This window comes from Pristiophorus japonicus, chromosome 13, assembly GCF_044704955.1.
Source record: "Pristiophorus japonicus isolate sPriJap1 chromosome 13, sPriJap1.hap1, whole genome shotgun sequence".
NCBI lineage: Eukaryota > Metazoa > Chordata > Chondrichthyes > Pristiophoridae > Pristiophorus > Pristiophorus japonicus.
In genome coordinates this window covers 117,885,571-117,906,477 of record NC_091989.1, presented here as the reverse complement: position 1 = coordinate 117,906,477, position 20,907 = coordinate 117,885,571, and the positions used below count along the sequence as shown (strand labels likewise).

Genomic DNA, 20,907 nt, shown 5'->3' with positions numbered 1-20,907 from the left:
GAAGCCATTATTTTTGGCCCCTACCATAATCTACACTCTTTTGTCACTGTTTCCATCTCTTCCCCCTGCTTTTCATTCAAGCTGAATCAAGCCATGTAAAACCTTGGTGTCGTGTTCAATCCAAGTTTGAGTTTTAATGTCCATTCCACCAGAATATTGCCTGCATTACCGCATTTTTTTAGTCACATGTTCTAGCTCTCCTACCATAGCTCATCATCTGTTACCCTTATTTATTTTTCTCTCTAACGTGCCACGGGACATTTTTTTATGTTAAAGGTGCTATATAAATGCAAGTTGTTGTGTATAATAACATTTATATTAATAGTTATTTGGTCAGTGTTAATGGCAAGTGAGTCAGAATTAAGTTAGAATTATAAATTGGTTTAAAAATTTAATTTTGCAGCAAATTTTCTTCAGACTGGGAAGCTAATTTTGCCTGACAAATTTTCAGAAATAGATGTTCTTGTGACTGAGATGGAGATGCTTCAAATTCCAGAGCTCATCAAAGCTGTGAAATCCTATAGGATGGACGTAGGTGAGTCAACAAAAGTAAAAATGTAACTAAAGGACCTTTTAATAATCAAATCTATAGAAAAGAAACATGTCAAACATGTCTAAAGTAATAATTTAGAAGCTATTGGATTACATGATCGCATTTCATACATAGGAAAACTTTTAATCTGGAATAGCCTTGCTATGTTCAAATAACATTTATAGATTGTTTCTGTTGACAGCTGCTGATCATTTAGCAGTAATAGCTGACAGGATGGTTAATTAAATGCAATTTTTCTTAAAATTAGTTAAAAAATATTACAGAAACTGAAACTTAATGATAGCAACAGTTGAGACAGATTATAAACCCATTGAAATATCTACAATGAGGTTGCGCTGATCAGAGTGGAAAACTTATAAACGTAAGAAATAACAAGGAATATCAAGAAAAGAGTAACATTCAGCAATCTGATGTCAGTGTTGTGGTGACTAAGCAGTGCTGTTACATTATTCTCTGTTATAATCATTTTAAAGAAACATAACCACTTTAATTGAGGTTCAAATTGATATTTTTGTGTCAACTAAAATATGTTTTACTCATTGTTTCCCAACCAAACATTATAAGTGGTGGGTGTAGTCACAATTATTTGTATTTTTTTAGCTAGCACTTTTAAGGAATAATGCTAATTTCATTTTTTTTAATCCTGTAGAGCATCTAAGCTGCCATTACTTTTTGTTTAAAAAGAAAAAGAATTGTATTTATATAGTGCCTTTCATGATCCCAGGATGTCTCAAAGCGCTTTACAGCCAATTAAGTATTTTAGAATCATATAATGGTTACAGCATACAAGGAGGCCATTCGGCCCATCGAGCCCGTGCCAGCTCTCTGCAAGAGCACATCAGCTAGTCTCACTCCCCCACGCTTTCCCCAAAGCCCTGCAATTTTTTCCCTTCAAGTACTTATCCAATTCCCTTTTCAAAGCCACGATTGAGTCTACTTACACACCCTTTCAGGCAGTGCATTCCAAATCCTAACCATTTGTTGCGTAAAAATTTTTTTCCTCATGTTGCCTTTGGTTCTTTTGCCACTCAGCTTAAATCTGTGTCCTCTGGTTCTTGACCAATGGAAGCAGTTTCTACTGTGTCTAGACCCCTCATGATTTTGAACACTTTTATCAAATCTCCTCTCAACCTTCTTTGCTCTAAGGAGAACAACCCCAGTTTTTCTAGTCTATCCAAGTAATTGAAGTCCCTCATCCCTCGAATTATTTTCGAAAATCTCTTCTGCACCCTTTCTAAAACCTGCACATCCTTCCTAAAGTGCGGTGCCCAGAATTGGACATAATACTCCAGTCGAGGCTGAACCAGTGTTTTATAAAGGTTCATCATAACTTCCTTGCTTTTGTACTCTATGCCTCTATTTATGAAGCGCAGGACCCCGTATGCTTTTTTAACCACTTTCTCAAGCTGCCCTGCCACCCTCAACAGTTTGTGTACTTATACCCTTAGATCTGTCTGTTCGTGCACCACCTTTAGAATTGTACCATTTAGTTTATATTGCTTCTCCTCGTTCTTCCTACCAAACTGTATCGCTTCGCACTGTAGTCACTGTTGTAGTAGAATGTAGGAAACAATACATGTAATGTTTGCAGTGAATTTTGGGAAACATAATGTAATGCAAGGGTTAAAAAAAGTTAGTGGGTTTGATTTTGGGTGGCCTACCCAGGTGTCGAACTAGCATTTAAAAATCAAAATAGAAATGAAACTTGGATGCCAATCCAGGTGATTTTACGCCCGGATGGCAAGTTGAAAATCTACCATAGTATGTTTTGTGGCCACTTGCAATCATTAATTATGTGAATTAATCTGCACCTCTCTTTTATTATAGATGGTAGTCCCAAAGATGTCTCTAACCCTGTCAGTTCTTTACATCATTCTGAAGGGGGTTGTAATCCTGTATGTGATAAACCATTATATGTCCTTGTCCTGGAATTGTTAGTGAAATACCCAGATTCAGCACTAGGACAGCTTTGCATTGAGAGCAGCCTTGATGGGATGAAGCTATTTATTTTTGGCAATGGAGTTCTTTTTAAACATGTCAGGTGCTTATATTAAGTTTATTGTTAATTACATTTTATTCTACTTGCCTGCTAAGGTCAAATGCATTTATTGTATAAAATTATGTTTGCGCAATATTTATCACATATTAAAGTTATTTTCTATAAAGCTAAGACATCTTTTTCAACTAATTTTAATCACATATACTACTACAATAGAAGATCAAATAGTGATAATATAGATTCATTAAGTGTGTATAAAAGTATGTTTCTATTCAGGTAGTTATATACAATCCTGACCACACTGCAAAAAATTCCTTGACTTTCTCAACACTAATATTTACCGTATGCAAACTATTTTGGAATTATTAAAACTTCCTACAAATAGTAACTTAGTAACTTTAACAGTTTCAGGTAGGAGAGGGCTGTTGGTCCATCTAGCTCACAGTATTGCCTTTTTTGGAATAAGGAGACCAAAACTGCATATAAGTACTCCAGATGCGGTCTCACCAGTGCCAAATACAGTTTTCAAATGACCTCTCTGGTTTTAAATGTTAATACCCAACATTCTGTTTTATTTTAATAGCCTGGGAACATTGTGTTGATGGTTTTAGTGACCTGTCCACTAAACTCCCAAGATCTCTTTCCTGCCCATACACTACTACTTGTCGTCTACCAGCCAACCAGACTACAGAATTGATTTAGTACTGTTTCAAAATGCCTGCTTAACTTTTGGACCTTTGAAAAGAACACAAAATCTCTACCACTCCTTCACCCACTGTATATATCAATGGCCCACTAGCCCCAAAGAAAGCTGCCCACAGAGATCTCGTGATCTCTGGCGAGAAGTTTGCCTTTTTCGACGTGTAATTGATTGCAGTGCTCTGTCATGGGGATTCCCAGTGAAGAGCTGCAGTGATGTCAACAAGCTGTCATTGAAGAATTCTCACAGACAGCAAAACAGGAAATGAAAAGATGCTTTTATCCGCACTTTAAAAAAATGTTAGAGAGAGCGAAATAAAGATTGAGACATTCACATGGGGATAAGGTAGAAGTTGAAATCTCATGAGTAAACTTAAAAACATTTTTTTTTACTTTTTAAAAAAAACTTTTAATTTTAATTTGTAATTTTTATCATAATGGGTCGTAAATTGCGGCCTCTCCAGGTGAATACGATGTGCGTAAGCGCCCAGAGAGGCCTCTTAAGTTCCAGGTTTAGGCGCACGAAGCCCAACTCCAGCCCAGTGAATGTCTGTAAAACTCTAGGTCTCGGAGCCGAAGTGTTCGTTCCTCCAGGTCGGAGGCATCCACCCGCGGGAAGCCTCCGACCCCAATTTCTGGCCCATTGGAGACATTTTGTCAGAACATTTGTTTAGTAGTCAAGACGCTGTTAAAACCCATTTACACCTATTCCAACATGGCTAAACATTTAGTGGGGTATTTAACAATGCTATTACTATGGAAAAGCCCAAGTTTTCGTCAGTTCCACTGATTTCACTGTTTACATTGATTGCCAGGTATGGGGTGGAGTGGGGGGGGATGTGGGGGAGGTCACCACAGCACAGTCTGTGTTGGAGCAGTGAATGACTGACCGCAACTTTAGGATTTCCACGTTTACATGCCACAGCTCTAAATCCTGAAGTTGTGGTCAGTTTCAGAGAGGTATTTTTCTCCAGTGCCTCTATATCCTTTTTATACTATAGAGACCGGAACTCCAATTGTAGTCAACCAAGGTTCTATACAAGTTTAACATAACTTCCCTGATTTTCAATTCTATCTCTCTAGAAATTAACCCCTTGCTTTGTTTGCTTTTTCATTAGCCTTATTAACCTGCGACGTTAGTTTTAGTGATCCTGTGTATCTGGACCCCCCGATCCCTCTGCTCCTCTACCCGATTTTGACATTTATTTTCCAAGGAGTATGGGGTCTCCTTATTCTTCCTATCGAAATGTGCCACCTCACACTTATTTAAATTGAAGTTCATTTGCCAATACATGGCCATTCTGCAAGTTTATTAATGTTTTCCTGTATCTTGTCGCAGTTCTCCACTGTATGAACTACACCCACCAATTTGGTCTCGTCCACAAATTTTGAAATTGTACTTCCAAATCATTTGTCAATGGTGAACAGCAGTGATACCCGCACCAATCCTTATGGAACACCACTTCCCGCGTGTGTATGAATTCTTCAAGAAATGGACTCAGACCCAAGACATCCCCAGAATATAACTTTATTTACTTGTTTTCAAGATGTGTTCTAGCTTCAGCTAGGTCATAAAAACTCTTTAACTACCAACCATCCCATACCAGGGCCACTATTTTCGGCAGGATTGTATGCCGTTTTTTTTTGGCGTCCAAACATTTTTTGGTGTGAAATACTCACTTTCCAACTTCCGCCAATGTTTGGATGCCGGCGCCAACCATGTGCGGCAGTTTAAAATTTTTTGCCGCCGACCCGAGTCAAAACGGGATACGGCGCCGTTTTTGTGGACTTAATCGATTTTGGCCGTCCACGATTTTTTTATCAGCGTGGCGCACACTGCCCAAAAGCCCCCCCCAAAAAAACATACGTTAACATAAGGAATCAGCGCGATGCACAAGAGGACAGGAACGAGGCAAAAGAATACACAATAAAATACCTTTTTTTTCCACAGGGAAGAAGATTTCCAGGCTGATAGGACTGCTCCCCCCGCTGCAATCCCGGGCCGAAAGGACTGCTCCCCACCAGCTTGACCCGCTGCAATCCCGGGCAGAATCGCCCCCCCACTGTCCCTGCGAGTTGAAATTCGGGAGCCGGAGGGCCATTCGGCCCGGGATTGCAGCGGGTCCAGCCGGTGGGGAGCAGTCCTTTCAGTTCGGGATTTCAGCAGATCCAGACAGAGGGTGGGGGGGGGGGGGGGGGAGGGGTGGCCGCGGGTCTAGCCGGGGAAGGGGGGAGGGTGGGGGGGGGTGGCGGGGGGCAGAGCAGTGGCAGCAGATCCAGCTGGGGGTGGGGGGCCCGGGAGCAGTGGCCGTGGGTCCAGCCAGGTGGGAGCGGTCCTTTGAGGCCCTTTTGGCAGCAGCCCTTTCGGTGGTGTAGCAGCCCTGTTGGGGAAGCGAGCTTCAGCTTGCTTCAGCGTTTCTGGTTGCCCTGGCAACCTCAGCTTTTCGCGCATGCCCAGAGAATTTTTAGCGCAGACTTGAAGTTCCACCCCCCCACCAGACTCCCCCCACCAGACTAACTTTGGAGAGCACTGCGCCAAATTCAAATATTGCTTTGGCGAAAGTCCCAATTTTTTTTTCCTTGTGCAAACGTACACAAAAAAATTGTACATTAACATGTGCAGGCACCAAAAATCCAGCAAGTGGAAAATAGGGGCCCAGATTTCTGCTTTATCTTTACAGTGACTTATCACTCCCTCATCTGGCCTTCATTTACAATATATATGACATAGTGGCCCTTAAATTCCAGTTGGAGGCTTCCTTCGAACAAACGTCTCCAACCCAAAATTTCTTTACGAATGTACCTGGTGGTCTCGGAGGCGCCTTGGATTCTGGTCGGAGACCTTCCTTTCTCGCGCTTCGCAGTGCATCCACGTCTTCGAGATACGGAAGGAGAAGCTGCAGTCACGTGGGCCTGAACCACCAATCACTGTGCAGTATTCTCATTGATAGTAATGGGAACTCCGATTTTACGAGTTCCCTTTACTATCAATGAGAAAAAACCCTTAAAACACCAAAACACAACATATAAATTAAAAAAAACACCACACATGTTTAAAATTAATTGAAATTAAAGTTAATTAAATGTTTTAGAAAAAAAAAATTTGGGGGATTTTTGTAATGTGTTTTAATAGGGTTTAAAATAAACTTACTTTAGTGGACAGAGTTTTTACTATAAAAATGTGTATTTAAATTTTATTTTTATAGGTTTTAAAACTCTTAGGCAGTTAAAAGTAGGCTATGTGCCTGCTTTTACCAGGTATAAAAGTTTGAAGGACATTCGCTGGGCAAGAAATGGACAAATAGCCTAATCTCACCCACGCGAATGTCCTTCTCCCGGGGATGCGGAGGATCTGTCAAGCGATATCTTGACAGATCAGAAAAGCCGTTTTTTGTCGCATGCACATTGCGCAGCAAAAAACGGCTTTTGCAAGGCCTCGCCGGATCTGTACGTATTCCGTACGGACCCAGCAAGGCCAGAATTTCAGGGCCAGTAACTCCCATTAAGGTTAGAAATTATCTTCTGCTTGTTTGGAGATTTTAAAATACCATCTATGTGTCATTTGAATAGAAAGTCACTATGGTGTAGATTATTATTGATCTTAATGTCTTTGACTTTTCACCAAATGCTGACAGTGGGGCTATTCTCACAAGAAGAAAAATGTTTGATCCTATGTTTGATTTATGTGTAGGGAGTTAAGTTCAAATGTTCAAGTTATATTTAATGAGATCCATTAGTATGAGAGGGAGGAGAAACATTCTTAAGTGGAACATAAATGAACATTTCAGCTCAATATAATTCAACTGGTGAAAAGCTTATCTGATGGGCACAAACAGGATAGATTTTTATCTTCAGTACAGGGCATATCCATTATAGATTGAAATCAATGGAATGAAAATCAGGCAGCTTCTATAAAGACTGTGCAAACTGCCCTGCCAGGTTACCACCTGGGAGGTGAAGTTGAAACTTATCCCAAAAATGTATGTTTATACATATTTTGTTAAAGGTGTTGTAATGTCAAATTGCTCCAATGTACAGACAGATTGGTGGGTATGTTATTTCAGATATAGAGTATATTTATTCTTAAATAACCAAGGGCCATTATGAAGATCCTTTATCTTAGTCACTTGTGGAATGTTAAAATCACAAAGAGTGCTTAAAACATTGGCCTAGAAATTGGATCACACTCGAATTGGTGTGTGATCCCACTGCAGTGTATGCTGCACGCACCTAATGAGGCCAAATTAGTTCACTGGCCTGATTTGTTTAGTACTGGCGAACTGTAGGCACCAGTTGCAGCCTCAGAGCCAGCTCACCAGTCACACTGGAGCAACAAAATCGACCTGTTCAGGCGCTGGCCGAGATCCTTGGGGTGGGGTGGAGGGTAATCAGTAGGGGTGGGGGTGGGGGGGGGGGGAGGTGAGCAGTAGCCAGCAGTGCCCCTTAAATTTAATGTGGAGCCAGCCCGCTAGCCTCCACAATAACTGAAGTAAAAATGTTAAAACTTTCCTTTCAGGTGGTAGCCTTTAGCAGCCCCTTTTAAAGACCGTTGGTTTGGCTGCTAAGCGTCTGAAGAAACTGACCACAGAATGCAAGACGCAAGCTGTGCCATTCACAATAAAATTTCACAAAGGGGTATGAAGCAGGTGTTACGCCCCCGATTTTCACATTCAAACATCTCAACACCATTTTTAGATGCAGAATGAACGCGCACATGCCGCCTGTCACATTAGACCCTTAGATAACCTGTCAAACGACGATCCAAATTTCTAGGCCATTGCTTCTTTTCCAAATTTTCTGATTGGGCCTCTGATTAGAGATTAGTTATTTCAGGTGTGTTGTGATTGGGTACTTTTCCTGCTCCTGCAAAGAAGATCACTTTCTCAGGAAGTAGATGGTTCAAAACCTTGGAATTTTATTAGTACATCGTAAATTTCCAGGAAATAAAGGGCATTTTTCATATTTTTCTTTATCAGATGAATATATGACTTTTAAACTTTTTTGAATATTCTATGTGGTAATGTAATATGGCTGATGCAAAGCCAAAATGACTGATGATGATTCATTCATACTGAATTGCGGTTTAGAGTGTTGTGGTTATAAATTAGATATTTAAATTGTTGCTGTTTTCTTTCTTATCTGCTTTTACTTTAAGTTTGTTAACCTAACTGGGGTGGCAGAGGTTGACATTATTTATATCTTCAGAAGCTGGTTAGGGACATGCCGTCTACCATTGACTGAAGATGTATCTCAGATGTGTGCCGTTTGTGTATTTCTGGACCAACATGACAGCCTGTACCAGCCTATAAAAGATGCCATGCGACTCTACCTACAAAAAAGAAAAAGAAAGACACTTGAATCAAGCTTTAACATATGTAAGTTGGTTTAAAAGGCAATGGGCTAGTTTTTCACCTTCATTTTCGGCGTTTTTCTCGGCGGTATAGCTGTTTTTTGATGAGAAACCGTCCGGCGAAAGTTTCCCCCTTATTTTTTAAAGACTTCCGCCCACATTTCGAAAAGAGCGCCGGGGAGCAACCGCCCCATGTACTGCCGAGAAAACCGCCAGGATCTAAGTTTGGCCTTAACGGGGGCCCATACACAACGCCGAGGAAACCGCCCACGAAAAGCTGCCTAAAACAGGGCAGTAGGGGAGTATCTTTCTTAAAACAATGATATTGAAACAAGCTAATGCTGCTGTTTATGTACTTATTTAAATAAATACAATTTTCAAACTACAGTAATTCACAAATTTAAATCAATTGTGTATTTTAAGGTACTTTGGATGACAGTTGGACTGCTGATGTAGACAGCCATACTCTTCATCAGATTGTGAAAGTTTATGTGGGAAACTATTGGTATGCCACTTACTTGAATACCTTTCTGAAGGTATGTCAGTTCACTTTTCTACTATCTGTCTTGTGTATTACCTATTCATTGGTACACATCCTAACCCTGCTATCATTATATTGTCAAATAATAAATATGTAATTAACAATCATTGATGCTTTTTTGAGATATATTCAGTTTATTACTAGCATTATTACCATTAAAATAGATGAAACAGAAAAAAATGTACTATGTTATTTAAATATCTAAGCTGGTCATTGTTTTCGTGATTGGTATTTTCAAAGTTAATTCATTCATTTTGATATATTGGCCTTGTATTTCCATGAATAACAGGGTGTATAACTGGAGCATGGTTCTGCGCTTCTGGTAGGTGGGGCTATAATTTGGGCCAGAACCCAGATCCACCAGGTTTCCGCCTCATATAAGAAATATTAAGAAATAATGCACCGGACACCGCGATCCAGGTCTCTATCTCTTTCTCCTGACTTCTGTGCCTGGGAAACTGCGTGTTCCATGGGAGCAAGGGATAGGAAAATTGATGCTAATGGCACAGAAATTGCAGTTGGAGGTTTCCAGCGGGCGATGTGAACTGACATACCTTCAGAAAGGTATTCAGATACCTGGAAAATATCTACGAATTTACCTGGTAGTCCAGGAGGTTCAGAGGCTTGTGGTCCTGGGCCTCTATGCGACGGCTTACGAAGAGGCCTAAGTATTCCAGGGATGTAGGCACTTCGCACACGGTTCTGGGATCACGTGGACGACCCAACCAATCAAAGTAGGGCTATTCCCATTCATACTTGTGGTGAGTTCCGTATGTACGGAATCACCATAAGTATGAATGGGAATACCCCCCCAAAACACACAAACACTTAAAATAAATTAAAAACATCACATATTTAATTTTGCTGAGAACAACCTGGGAGAAAAATTATAGGGAATTCCCAAAAGGAATGGTGAATCAGATTTATCTTATTATCAGCTTCTCATTAGTTTCATACATTCCTGGAGACTTGATAGTCCAGCTGGTGTTTGAAAGGCCAAAGTCATGCGCTGGTCCTTATTTTCCACTGGGGAACAAATTGCTCGCTCCATAATAAATGAGTTTCAAGCAGTTCAGTCCTTCATGCCATTGAGAGTGAAATTGGTCTTCCGCAATAGTGAGAATGTGGAACTTGTTACCATAGTGAGTAGTTGAGGCAAATAGTATAAATATATTTAAGGGGAGGCTAGATAAGTATACGAGGGAGAAGGGAATAGAGGGTTATGCTGATAGATGAGGAAGGATGGGAGGAGGCTCAATGGAGCATAAATACTGGCATGGATTGGTTGGGATGAATGGTCTGTTTCTGTTTCTATGTAATTCTATGTAAAAAGGGTGATAGTGAATTGACAGCTCGTTTTACACCTCACCCGATTTTCTTCAATGTAAGAGAAAATTTGGCAGGGTGTAAAACGGGCTGCCAATTTGCTTTTGCCTGTTTTGTGCTACCGCTGAAGACCAATTTCACTCCCATTCCGTCATATGATGAAACCTCCAAGAATATGTCCAACCAGAGCTGGCAACTCTACATTCAAGTGTAACCATTCTTCACAGCCTAGAAAGTATGGGCAAATGTTGCCAATTTAATTGACCATAGTGGGGCATAGAGATGGGCCTAATTCTGTTCCCATCAATGTCCCTACAAGTACTTATGGCAGGAATCACTAAATAGTGATCAGTGGTGGGAATCTTGTGGTTGGTTCCCCACACCAACATAAGGTGCCAAGTCTAATTATAGCTACTATGTATTGGCTCATTCAGCACATACTAGAGATCACATCTGTGAATTTCTTGACCTGCATGGCTCAATACCACATGGCCTAATAGGTACTTGTTTTATTGCTGTTATATTTTGATAAATTATTAGTTAAAGTCGGAATATAATTGGATTGTTGTAGGAATGTTTTGCAAAACTGATATGAACAACTTTATGAATGCACAGTCTCTGAGGAGACTACTGCAGCAAGTGGGCACACAACTGCACATCCCTTTACACAGAGAGTGATGGATCGCTACCACATGGAGTGATTAAGGTGAATAGCATTGATGCATTTCAAGGAAGCTGGATACATACGAGGGAGAAAGGAATAGAAGAATATTCTGCAGGGAGAGATGAAGTAAATAGAGTGGGAGGAAGCTTGAGTGGAGAACAAACATCAGCATTGGCCCGTTTCTGTGCTGTAAATTCTATGTACGTTTATGTCCAGAAGAACAGTGACTTTCTGATTATAGACTCCTGGTGGACATGGCTCACTGCTGGGAGCAGTCTTTCACAAAATTGGCACTAATATATGATTTGAAATAGTGGCTAATCTTAATCTAATGCTACAGAGATATCATCCTTTCAATTTATTTTAAATCTATGATGCAAGAATTTATAACTTGTTAATTGGAAATGAGCATTGTCATCTATCTGATATAACTTTTGCCTATTAGTATCCAGAACTACTATATAATCGCAACAAAGCACAATGGATTGCATATGGCAAGACACTTTTCATCATTGGAGATGGCCAGATGTTCAGGCATATTATCAACTTCCTGAGGTTCGACAAACTGTATATTCCATCAGGATTCAAGTGAGAGCATTACCTAATGTTTTAACCATTTAAATGTTAAGAAACAACTCAACATAATACTATAGATTTTCCAGTGGGTTAAAAACACTTACTGCAGAGAGCGATGAGGGGAATCCACCTATTCACTTCAGGACCAAGGTTAAAATCTAATGTATCCTATTGGGATGAAGGCTATATCTGTTTGTTGGCTATAAGTTTGGGAAGTCACAACCCATAGCCCCAAAATACAAAGCAGCTTCAATTTGGAATTTACTGTTATCAGTTCGAGAGGCTGATGGGGAAATTAAAGAATGATTTGGATGAGGGGATCGAGTGTAATGTATCCAGGTTTGCTGATGATACATAAGAAATAGGAGCAGGAGTAGGCCATTTGGCCCGTCAAGCCTGCTCAGCCATTTAATAAGATCATGGCTGATCTGAGCATGGACTCAGCGCCACTTCCCTGCCCGCTCCCCATAACCCTTTATTCCCTTATCGCTCAAAAATCTATCTTATCTCCGCCTTAAATATATTCAATGACTCAGCCTCCACAGCTCTATGGGGCAGAGAATTCCACAGATTAACAAGCCTCAGAGAAGAAATTCCTCCTTATCTCCGTTTTAAATGGGCGGCCCCTTCTTCTGAAACTATGCACCCTAGTTCTTGTTTCCCCTATGAGTGGAAATATCCTCTCTGCATCCACCTTGTCGAGACTCCTCATTATCTTATATGTTTCTGAACTCCAGTGAGTACAGGCTCAACCTATCTTCGTAAGTCAACCCTCTCATCTCCGGAATCAACTTAGTGAACCTTCCCTGAACTGCCTCCAATGCAAGTATATCCTTCCTTAAATACGGAGACCAAAACTGAACGCAGTACTCTAGGTGTGGCCTCACCAATACCCTGTATAGTTGTAGCAGGACAACAAACAAAGCTAGGTGGGAAAGTAAGTTGTGAGGAGGATGCAAAGAAGCTGTAAAGGGATATAGACCAGTTAAGTGAGTGGGCAAGAATGTGGCAGATGGACTTTAATGAGAAGTGTGAAGTTATCCACTTTGGTAGGAAAAATAGAAAAGCAGAGTATTCTTTAAATGGTGAGAGATTGGGAAATGTTGGTTTTCAGAGTGAGCTGGGTGTCATTGTACACAAATCACAGAAAGTTAACATGCAGGTACAGCAAGCAATTAGGAAAGCAAATGATATGTTAGCCTTTATTACAAAAGGATTGGTGTACAAGGGTAAAGAAGACTTACTACAATTATATACGGCCTTGGTGAGATCACCCCTGGAGTACTGTGCACAGTTTTGGTCTCCTTACTTAAGGAAGGATATATTTGCCTTAGAGGGAGTGCAATAAAGGTTCACTAGACTGATTCCTACAGGTCCAACACTGGAGGGCACCGATGGGCATAATCATAATCAAAATGTTGCTCAACACGGCAGTGTATGAAGAAAGAAAGAGATCTCCATAATGGAGGCAAATGAAGTGGAAGCAAAAGAGAGAAACAGGAAAGCAAATGCAGAAGCAGGGAATCCTAATGCAACAGGTCTGAAAGAGCTTCCGCACTTAAAGCAAGTTTGAACATTTTTTTCCTGGAGCTGACTACTTGTACTGAAGCTGGTTGAGGCGGCACTGAAGAAATTTATATTTTTGTAGATGAGGGGAACCCACCTATTCACACCTGTGCAGAAGGCATGATAAAAGATGGCAAACAGAGTCAGCACAATCTCTCACATCCATAGGTTGTGGAAGCAGTGTGCAAAACGTTTTCAGTATTGAGGAAGAATGTCAAGCTAGGTGTGAATAAAGGGTGCCTATGGGAGTGAATATCTGCACTTTGCATGAATCAAGCACTCAGTGTCACATCAGTAATGCAACCTGCAAAGCACTGACCCTAACCCTCACATCTTACACCCCTCACTGCCTTGTTGGTGAAGTTGGAACACCTATTTATTGCCTTTACCTTAATATGTGCATGTTCTGTATTCATCTATTCTCATCTAGGTGAAATATAGACTCCATTTTGGGGGTATCAGATAGTGGGTTTCAGTAGGAAGTACCTAGTGAAGCACTGAGGAGGAGCAAATGGAATTGGTGTAATAAATATCAACTAGAGGAATAGAGGGTTGTTACCAAATAGATGGCTGCTGTGGGATCCATGAATTCATACCTTACAGGGGCTGCATACCTAGTTGAACTTATTAATTAGGCGACGTGCTTCATGCAGTTGTTTCAGAATCCTTAGAATGCCACATGTGAAAGTCAGATAATATTCATTACTACATTCCAACATCTCGTAGACATAAAAAAGGGTTTCAAGAACCTTCAAAGAAATTGGCAACTACATGGTCACCTACAGGGGAGCCCTAAATGGCAGAGGGACCAAGCACAAATTCAGTTTTGCTTGCCAACACTATACATGTTGCTATTTAGAACGTAGGTTCCAATATACAGAAGACTCTGACTGGGGAATTGGCTTGAGAGGACCTTACTAGCAGGCTTCATGTTCCTTAGGCAGTCACACTCCTTAGGTTATGTAGTGGTACAGATTTGGTTGATGGTCAGGGACAGGAGGTTGTGACTGCAAGTCAGGAACATAAGGGGACCAGCTGCAGTGCTGGAGGAGCCTTGACATTTGCCCTTATCCACCAGGTACAAGGCTCTTGATGCCTGTTTGGATGAGGGCAAAGTCTGCAGAGTGGATGAGTAAACTGACCACAGCACCGTGGAACAGAAAACAGGATGGTGGGGTGGCGGGGGGTTGGTGGTGGAGTGGAGTGAAAAGGAATGCTGTAGTGTTAGGGGACAGTATAGTCAGGGGAGAGATACTGTTCTCTGCAGCCACATCCATGAGTTCCAAAGGTTGTGTTGCCTGCCTGGTGCCAGGGTTCAGGACATCTCCTCACAGCTGGAGATGAACTTGGAGTGGGGGGATCCAGTTGTTGTGGTCCAAGTAGGAACCAATGACATAGGTAAACTAGGAATGAAGTTCTGCCAGGAGAGTTTGAGGAGCTAGGGTCGAAATTAAAATGAAGGACATCACAGGAAATAAGCTCTGGATTGTTACCTGAGCCATGTGTAAATCGGCATAGGGATAAACAGATTAGAAGTTTAAATGTGTGGCTTAAAGAGTGGTGTGGGAGGCAGGGGTTTCAATTTATGGCATTGGCACCGGTACTGGGGAAAGAGTAATCTGTTCCTTTGGGAATGGGTTTCACTTAAGCCGGGCTGGGACCAGTGTCCTGATGAACTGAATAACTAGGGCAGTAGATAGGACTTTAAACTAATGATGGGGTGTAGGGGTGTGGTGGGAGGATTCACCAATTAATGGGACTAAAAGTCAAAACATCCCCTGGACCTGATGGCCTACATCTTAGGGTTTTACAAGAGGTGGTTACAGAGGTAGTGGATGCATTGGTTTGGTCCTCCAGAATTCCTTTGGTTCTAGAACGGTCCCCTTGGATTGGAAGGTAGCAAACATTTCTATTCAAAAAAGGAAGGAGAGAGAAAACCGGGAACTATAGGCCAGTTTGCCTGACATCAGTAGTTGGGAAAATGCTAGAAACTATTATTAGGGATGTATTAACAGGGCATTTAGAAAATCATATGATTGAGCAGAGTCAACAAGGATTTATGAAAGGGAAATCATGTTTGACAAATCCAATAGAGTTTTTTGAGGATGTAACTAGCAGGGTAGATAAGAAGGAACCATGGATGTAGTTATTCGGATTTTGAAAAATCATTTGATAAGGTGCCACACAGGTTATTACACAAAATTAGGGTTCATGGGATTGGGGTTAATATATTAACATGGATTGATGATTGGTTAATGGACAGAAAACAAAGAATCGGAATAAATAGGTCATTTTCTGGTTGGTAGGTTGTAACTAGTGGGGTACTGCGAGGATCAGTGCTTGGTCCTCCACTACAATCTATATTCATGACTTGGATGAGGGGATTACAATGTATCCAAGTTTGCTGGGAGTACCTTCACCACACGGACTGCAGCGGTTCAAGAAGGCAGCTCACCACCACCTTCTCAAGGGCAATTAGGGATGGGCAATAAACGCTGGCCTTGCCAGCAAAGCCCACATCCCAGGAACGAATAAAGAAAAAAAGTTTGCTGACGATAACAAAGTTAGGTGGGAAAGTAAGCTGTGAGGAGAACACAAAGGGATATAGACAAGTTAAGTGAGTGGTCAAGAACATGGCAGATGCAATTCATTTTTTTAAATGTTATGTTTGACATATTAAACATATGTAACAACAAAAGTATGCAGTCTGCATAAATGTTTAGTATATTAGCATTTTCATTGCAATGTTATGTTCCTTTGGATTCATGTTTTGAAATGATACAATGCAAATTTTAAGAAAAAATCTGTTTCAATCTATACAATAATACAGTATAATTTGAAAAATATAATCTAAAATGTGCTTTATACAAGATTAATAAAATGACAAAACGTGTTATTGCATTGTTTTGAAACAATGTTCTAAATATTGCACTCATTGCAAATGATCAGTAGCTCCTAACTTCAATCATAATAATGCTATAATTGTTCTTTATTTATATCCATTTAAAAATTGCAGAGAATGGCCATTACTTTGTCAAGAAGTAGAAGAATGTAAAATTCCTGCACTTTCTGAAGCCTTGCGTCATTGTGAACTATACAGGTATAAATAGTGAAAGCAATTTTTATCATATTGCACAGGCTATTGTGGAATAATGTAAAATTACTATTTTAAAATACAGAAAATTAGTAAAATCTATAGCATTAAATTTATATGAACATATTTCATAACTAATGTTATGCATACAATTCATGAGCATTTATTCTGGCTCAGTACTGCCAGAAGATTTAAACTACACAAAAAGACTCGAGGGACAATGATAGACGAAGTTGCCACATAACGGAAATGGGACTTAGGGAACTATTCTTAATTCAGCCAAGTGCTTCAAAAGAAATGAAGAATGGACAACATGAATGGTGCTGAAGTAGCTTTTAATTTAAGCTGAAAGAGACCTAGTAATCTTTGTAAACACGACGCTCAGCACATCTACCCAATGCAGAGCAGCACTCAGCAAAGTACAAAAGCAAAATACTGTGAATGTTGGAGATCTGAAATAAACACAGAAAATGCTGGAAATATTCAGCAGGTCAGCAGCATCTGTGGAGAGAGAAACAGTTAACATTTCAGGTCAATGACCTTTTGGCAGAACTGGAAAAGGTTAGAGATGTAACAGGTTTTAAGTAAATGCAGAAGCAGGGAAAGGGGGGAACAGAATAAAAGGGAAGGTCTGTGATAGGAATGGAAGACAGGAGCGATTAAATGACACAAGCAAAAAGATTAAATGACAAAAGGGATGATGGTTCAAGGCGAAAGGAGATGGTAATGGGACAAGTAAAGAAACAAAAGATGGGTCTAGATAAGATGAAAATTGGAAGAGCAAAATCATCAACAGCTCCCGTCCGAAAAAATGGGGGCCGAGATTATGATCTGAAATTGTTGAGCTCAAGTGTTGAGACCGGAAGACTGAAAAGTGCCTAATCGTAAGCTGAATTACTGTTCCTCAGCTTACGTGAGCTTCATTGGAACAGGGTAGGAGGCCGAGGTCAGAGTGGGACAGAGAATTAAAATGACATGCGGCAGGAAGCTCAGGGTCACGCTTGTGGACTGAACGGAGGTGTCCTGCAAAGTAATTGGCCAATCTACATTTGGTCTCCCCAATGTAGAGGAGACCGCATCATGAGCAGCGAATACAGTATACGAAATTGAAAGAAGTACAGGTAAATTGCTGTTTCACCTGGAAGGAATATTTGGGGGCTGGGACGGTGGGATGGGATCTATTGCATCTCCTGTGCTGCCATGGGAAGGTGCCGTGGGAAGGGAAGGGGGTGATTGATGAGTGGACCAGGGTGTCACGGAGGAAACGGTCCCTGAAAGGGGTGGGGAGGGGAAGATGCGTTTGGTGGTGGGATCACGCTGGAGGTGACGGAAATGGTGGAGGATGATGAGAAGTGTGTAGGCTGTTGGGATGCAAGGTGAGGACAAGGGGAACCCTATCATGGTTCTGGGAGGGGGAAGGGAAAAAGTGCAGGAAATTAAACAGACACGGCTAAGGGTCCTGTCAACCACGGTGGAGGGGAATCCTCAGTTGATGAAAAAGGGAGACATAACAGAAGCATTCGTGTGGAAAGTGGCATCGTTAATTCAGATGTGACGGAGACGGAGAAACTGGGAGAATGGAATAGAGTTCTTACAGGAAGCAGGGTGGGAGGAAGTGTGTTCAACCTAGCTGTGGGAATCAGTAGGCTAAAAGTGAATATTAGTCGATAGCCTATCCCCCAGAAATGGAGGAAGAGAAGTCAAGGAAGGGAAAGGAAGAGTCAGAGATGGGCCATCTGAAGGCGAAGGAAGGGTGGAAAATGGAAGCAAAGTGAATTAAACTTTCCAGTTCAGAGCGATGCAGGAAATGGCACCAATTACAGCCATCAGTGTTCTGGAAAAAGGGATGAGGAGGAGACTGGAGTAGGACTGGAACAAAGAATGTTCCACATATCCCACGAAAAGGCAGGCATAAATAGGACCCATGCAGGTTCATATAGCAACACCTTTTATTTGGAGAAAGTGAGTGGAGTCAAAAGAGAAGTCGTTCAATGTGAGAACAAGTTTAGCCAGGTGGAGGAGGATGATGGTGGATGGGGACATAGGAACAGGAGTAGGCTGTTGAGCCTGTTCCACCATTCAATTAGATCATGGCTGATCTACGACCTAACTCCATACACTTACCTTTAGCCCATATCCCTTAATACCTTTCGTTAACAAAAAGCTATCAATTTCTAATTTAAAATTAACAATTGATCGAGCATCAATTGCCGTTTGTGGAAGAGCATTTTAAACTTCTATCACACTTTGTGTGTAGAAGGGTTTCCTAATTTCACTCCTGCAAAGTCTGGCTCTAATTTTTAGACTTTGCTCACTCGTCCTAGAGTCCCCAACCAACAGAAATAGTTTCTCTCTATCTATTCTATCTGTTCCCTTTAATATCTTGAAAACTTCGATCAGATCACACTTAACCTCTAAATTCTAGGGAATACAACCCTAATTTGTGTAATTACTCCTTGTAACTTAACACTTGAAGTCTGGGTATCATTCTGGTAAACCTATGCTGTACTCCCTCCAAGGCCAATATATCCTTCCTGAGGTGTGGTGCCCAGAATTGCTCACAGTACTCCAGGTGTGGTCTAACCAGGGTTTTGTATAGCTACAGCATAATTTCTACCCCCTTGTATTCTAGTCCTCTAGATAAAAAGGTCAGCATTCCATTAGCTGTTTTAATTATTTTCTGTACCTGTTCATGACATTGTAACGATCTATGGACCTCCACTGTTTTTAGCTTTTCACTATTTAGAAAGTACTCTATTCTATCCTTTTTAGGTCCAAAGTGGATGACCTCACATTTGTCTACATTTAAATTCATTTGCCACAGTTTACCCATTCACTTAACCTGTCGATATTCCTTTGTCATTTTATGCTTTCATCTACACTGCCCACAATGCCACCTATCTTTGTGTCATCGGCAAATTTGGATATATAACTTTCTATGCCATCACCTTAGTCATTAATAAATACTGTGAATAGTTGAGGCCCCACTAGTCACATCCTGCCAATTTGAGTACTTACCCATTATCCCTACTGCCCGTCTCCTGCCACTCAGCCAATTTCCAAACCAGGTCAATAATTTACCCTCAATTCCGTGGGCTTCTGTCTTAGTTAACAGTCTCTCATGTGGAACTTCATCAAATGCCTTCTGGAAGTCCATATAAATAACATCTATGGACATTCCCTTGTCCACTACTTTAGTCACCTCAAAAAATTCAATCAGGTTTGTCAGGCATGACTTACAAATCTATGAAGGTTCTCTGATCAACTGAAAATTTTCGGTGTGTTCAGTCACCCTTTCCTTACTTATAGACTAGTAATTTCCCGACAACAGATGTTAGGCTAACTGGTCTATAATTCCCTGGTTTCTCTCTCTTGCCATTCTTAAATAGTGGAGTGACATGCGCAATTTTCCAATCTAAAGGAATGGTTCCTGAATTGAGAGAACTTTGGACTGGTTGGGCCTCTGTTCAAAGAAAAAGCTGATCACCCTCAGGCCGTCCTGGTGGGGAATGGAGGTATATAGAGATTGGACGTCCATGTTGAAAAGGAGACGGTTAGGAACTGGAAACTGTTGGTGGCGGAGGCCGTTGGAAGAGTTGCGGATGTAGGTGGGAAGAAACTGAAGGGAGAAATAATTGAGTCATGATAGAGTATTGAACTACATAGCCAAAGAAGTCACGCTCAAACTTTAGTGCTTTGGTCAGACCATACCTTGTGTACTGTGTCCAGTTCTGGATGCTGCGACTCAAAGGAGACATTCAAGCACTGGAGCAGAGTAAAGACGAGCCATTAAACTGTTCCCTAGTGTCAAATGTCTGAGTAATGAGAAAATAATGGAAATACTTGGGCTTTTCATCCTGGAAATGAGACATCTGAGAGGTGATTTTGCAGTTGTACAGGAGAGTCAAGGAAATACTACATTAAACTAAATTGCAAGAGTAGGATAAGGGGACACGGATTCAAACTAGTAATATCCAAATTTAAGACTGATATCAGAAAGATTTTTCTTTCACGCAAAGAGTGATCAATGCATATAGTGAAAGTCAAGGTAGAGTAGTGGAGGCAAAAACTTTAATCACTGAAGCACCAATTGGATGCTGACTGTAAGATTTTTCTAGATGGTTAAATTAAGATGAACGGATTGGCCTTCCTGGTGTAATTATCTTTGCATCTTGTGACATATAGATGCAAATTTTTTTAGGATTCCTATAAAGATAAAGAAGAATGTTCAATATCACTTCCTGTCAGATGAAGAATCAAATGCGATCCTTTAAATGTTTGCACCAATTAAAGGACCCAAGTTTCGGCCTGAGTTGCTCCTATTGTTTTGGAGTAACTAGTTTAGTATGGAATATTTAGTAGGGCATTTTACAAAGCATTAAACACTTCACTTTTACCAATAAAGAGCCATTATCAATAATAAATGATAAATAAATCAGTAAACCAACCAATAAATCAATCAAAAAGAAATAAAAACATTAAAAATTAAAAATTAAAAATTTAAAATTTCTACTCACCTACTGCAGCACCGGGAGCCCT

General features: G+C 40.7%; 1 protein-coding gene across 1 annotated transcript in view; it reads left to right on the top strand.

Annotated features, from left to right (window-relative positions):
• The window catches only part of LOC139278176 (BTB/POZ domain-containing protein KCTD19-like), a 69,202-nt gene extending 48,560 nt beyond the window's left edge, over positions 1 to 20,642 (top strand). The window contains exons 5-11 of the mRNA XM_070896829.1: positions 404 to 535; positions 2,381 to 2,594; positions 8,457 to 8,614; positions 9,025 to 9,137; positions 11,578 to 11,720; positions 16,291 to 16,374; positions 20,570 to 20,642. Of these exons, the coding sequence (XP_070752930.1) occupies positions 404 to 535; positions 2,381 to 2,594; positions 8,457 to 8,614; positions 9,025 to 9,137; positions 11,578 to 11,720; positions 16,291 to 16,374; positions 20,570 to 20,642 (917 nt within the window). The remainder of the gene's footprint in view (positions 1 to 403; positions 536 to 2,380; positions 2,595 to 8,456; positions 8,615 to 9,024; positions 9,138 to 11,577; positions 11,721 to 16,290; positions 16,375 to 20,569) is intronic.
• The last annotated feature ends 265 nt before the right edge of the window (positions 20,643 to 20,907 follow it).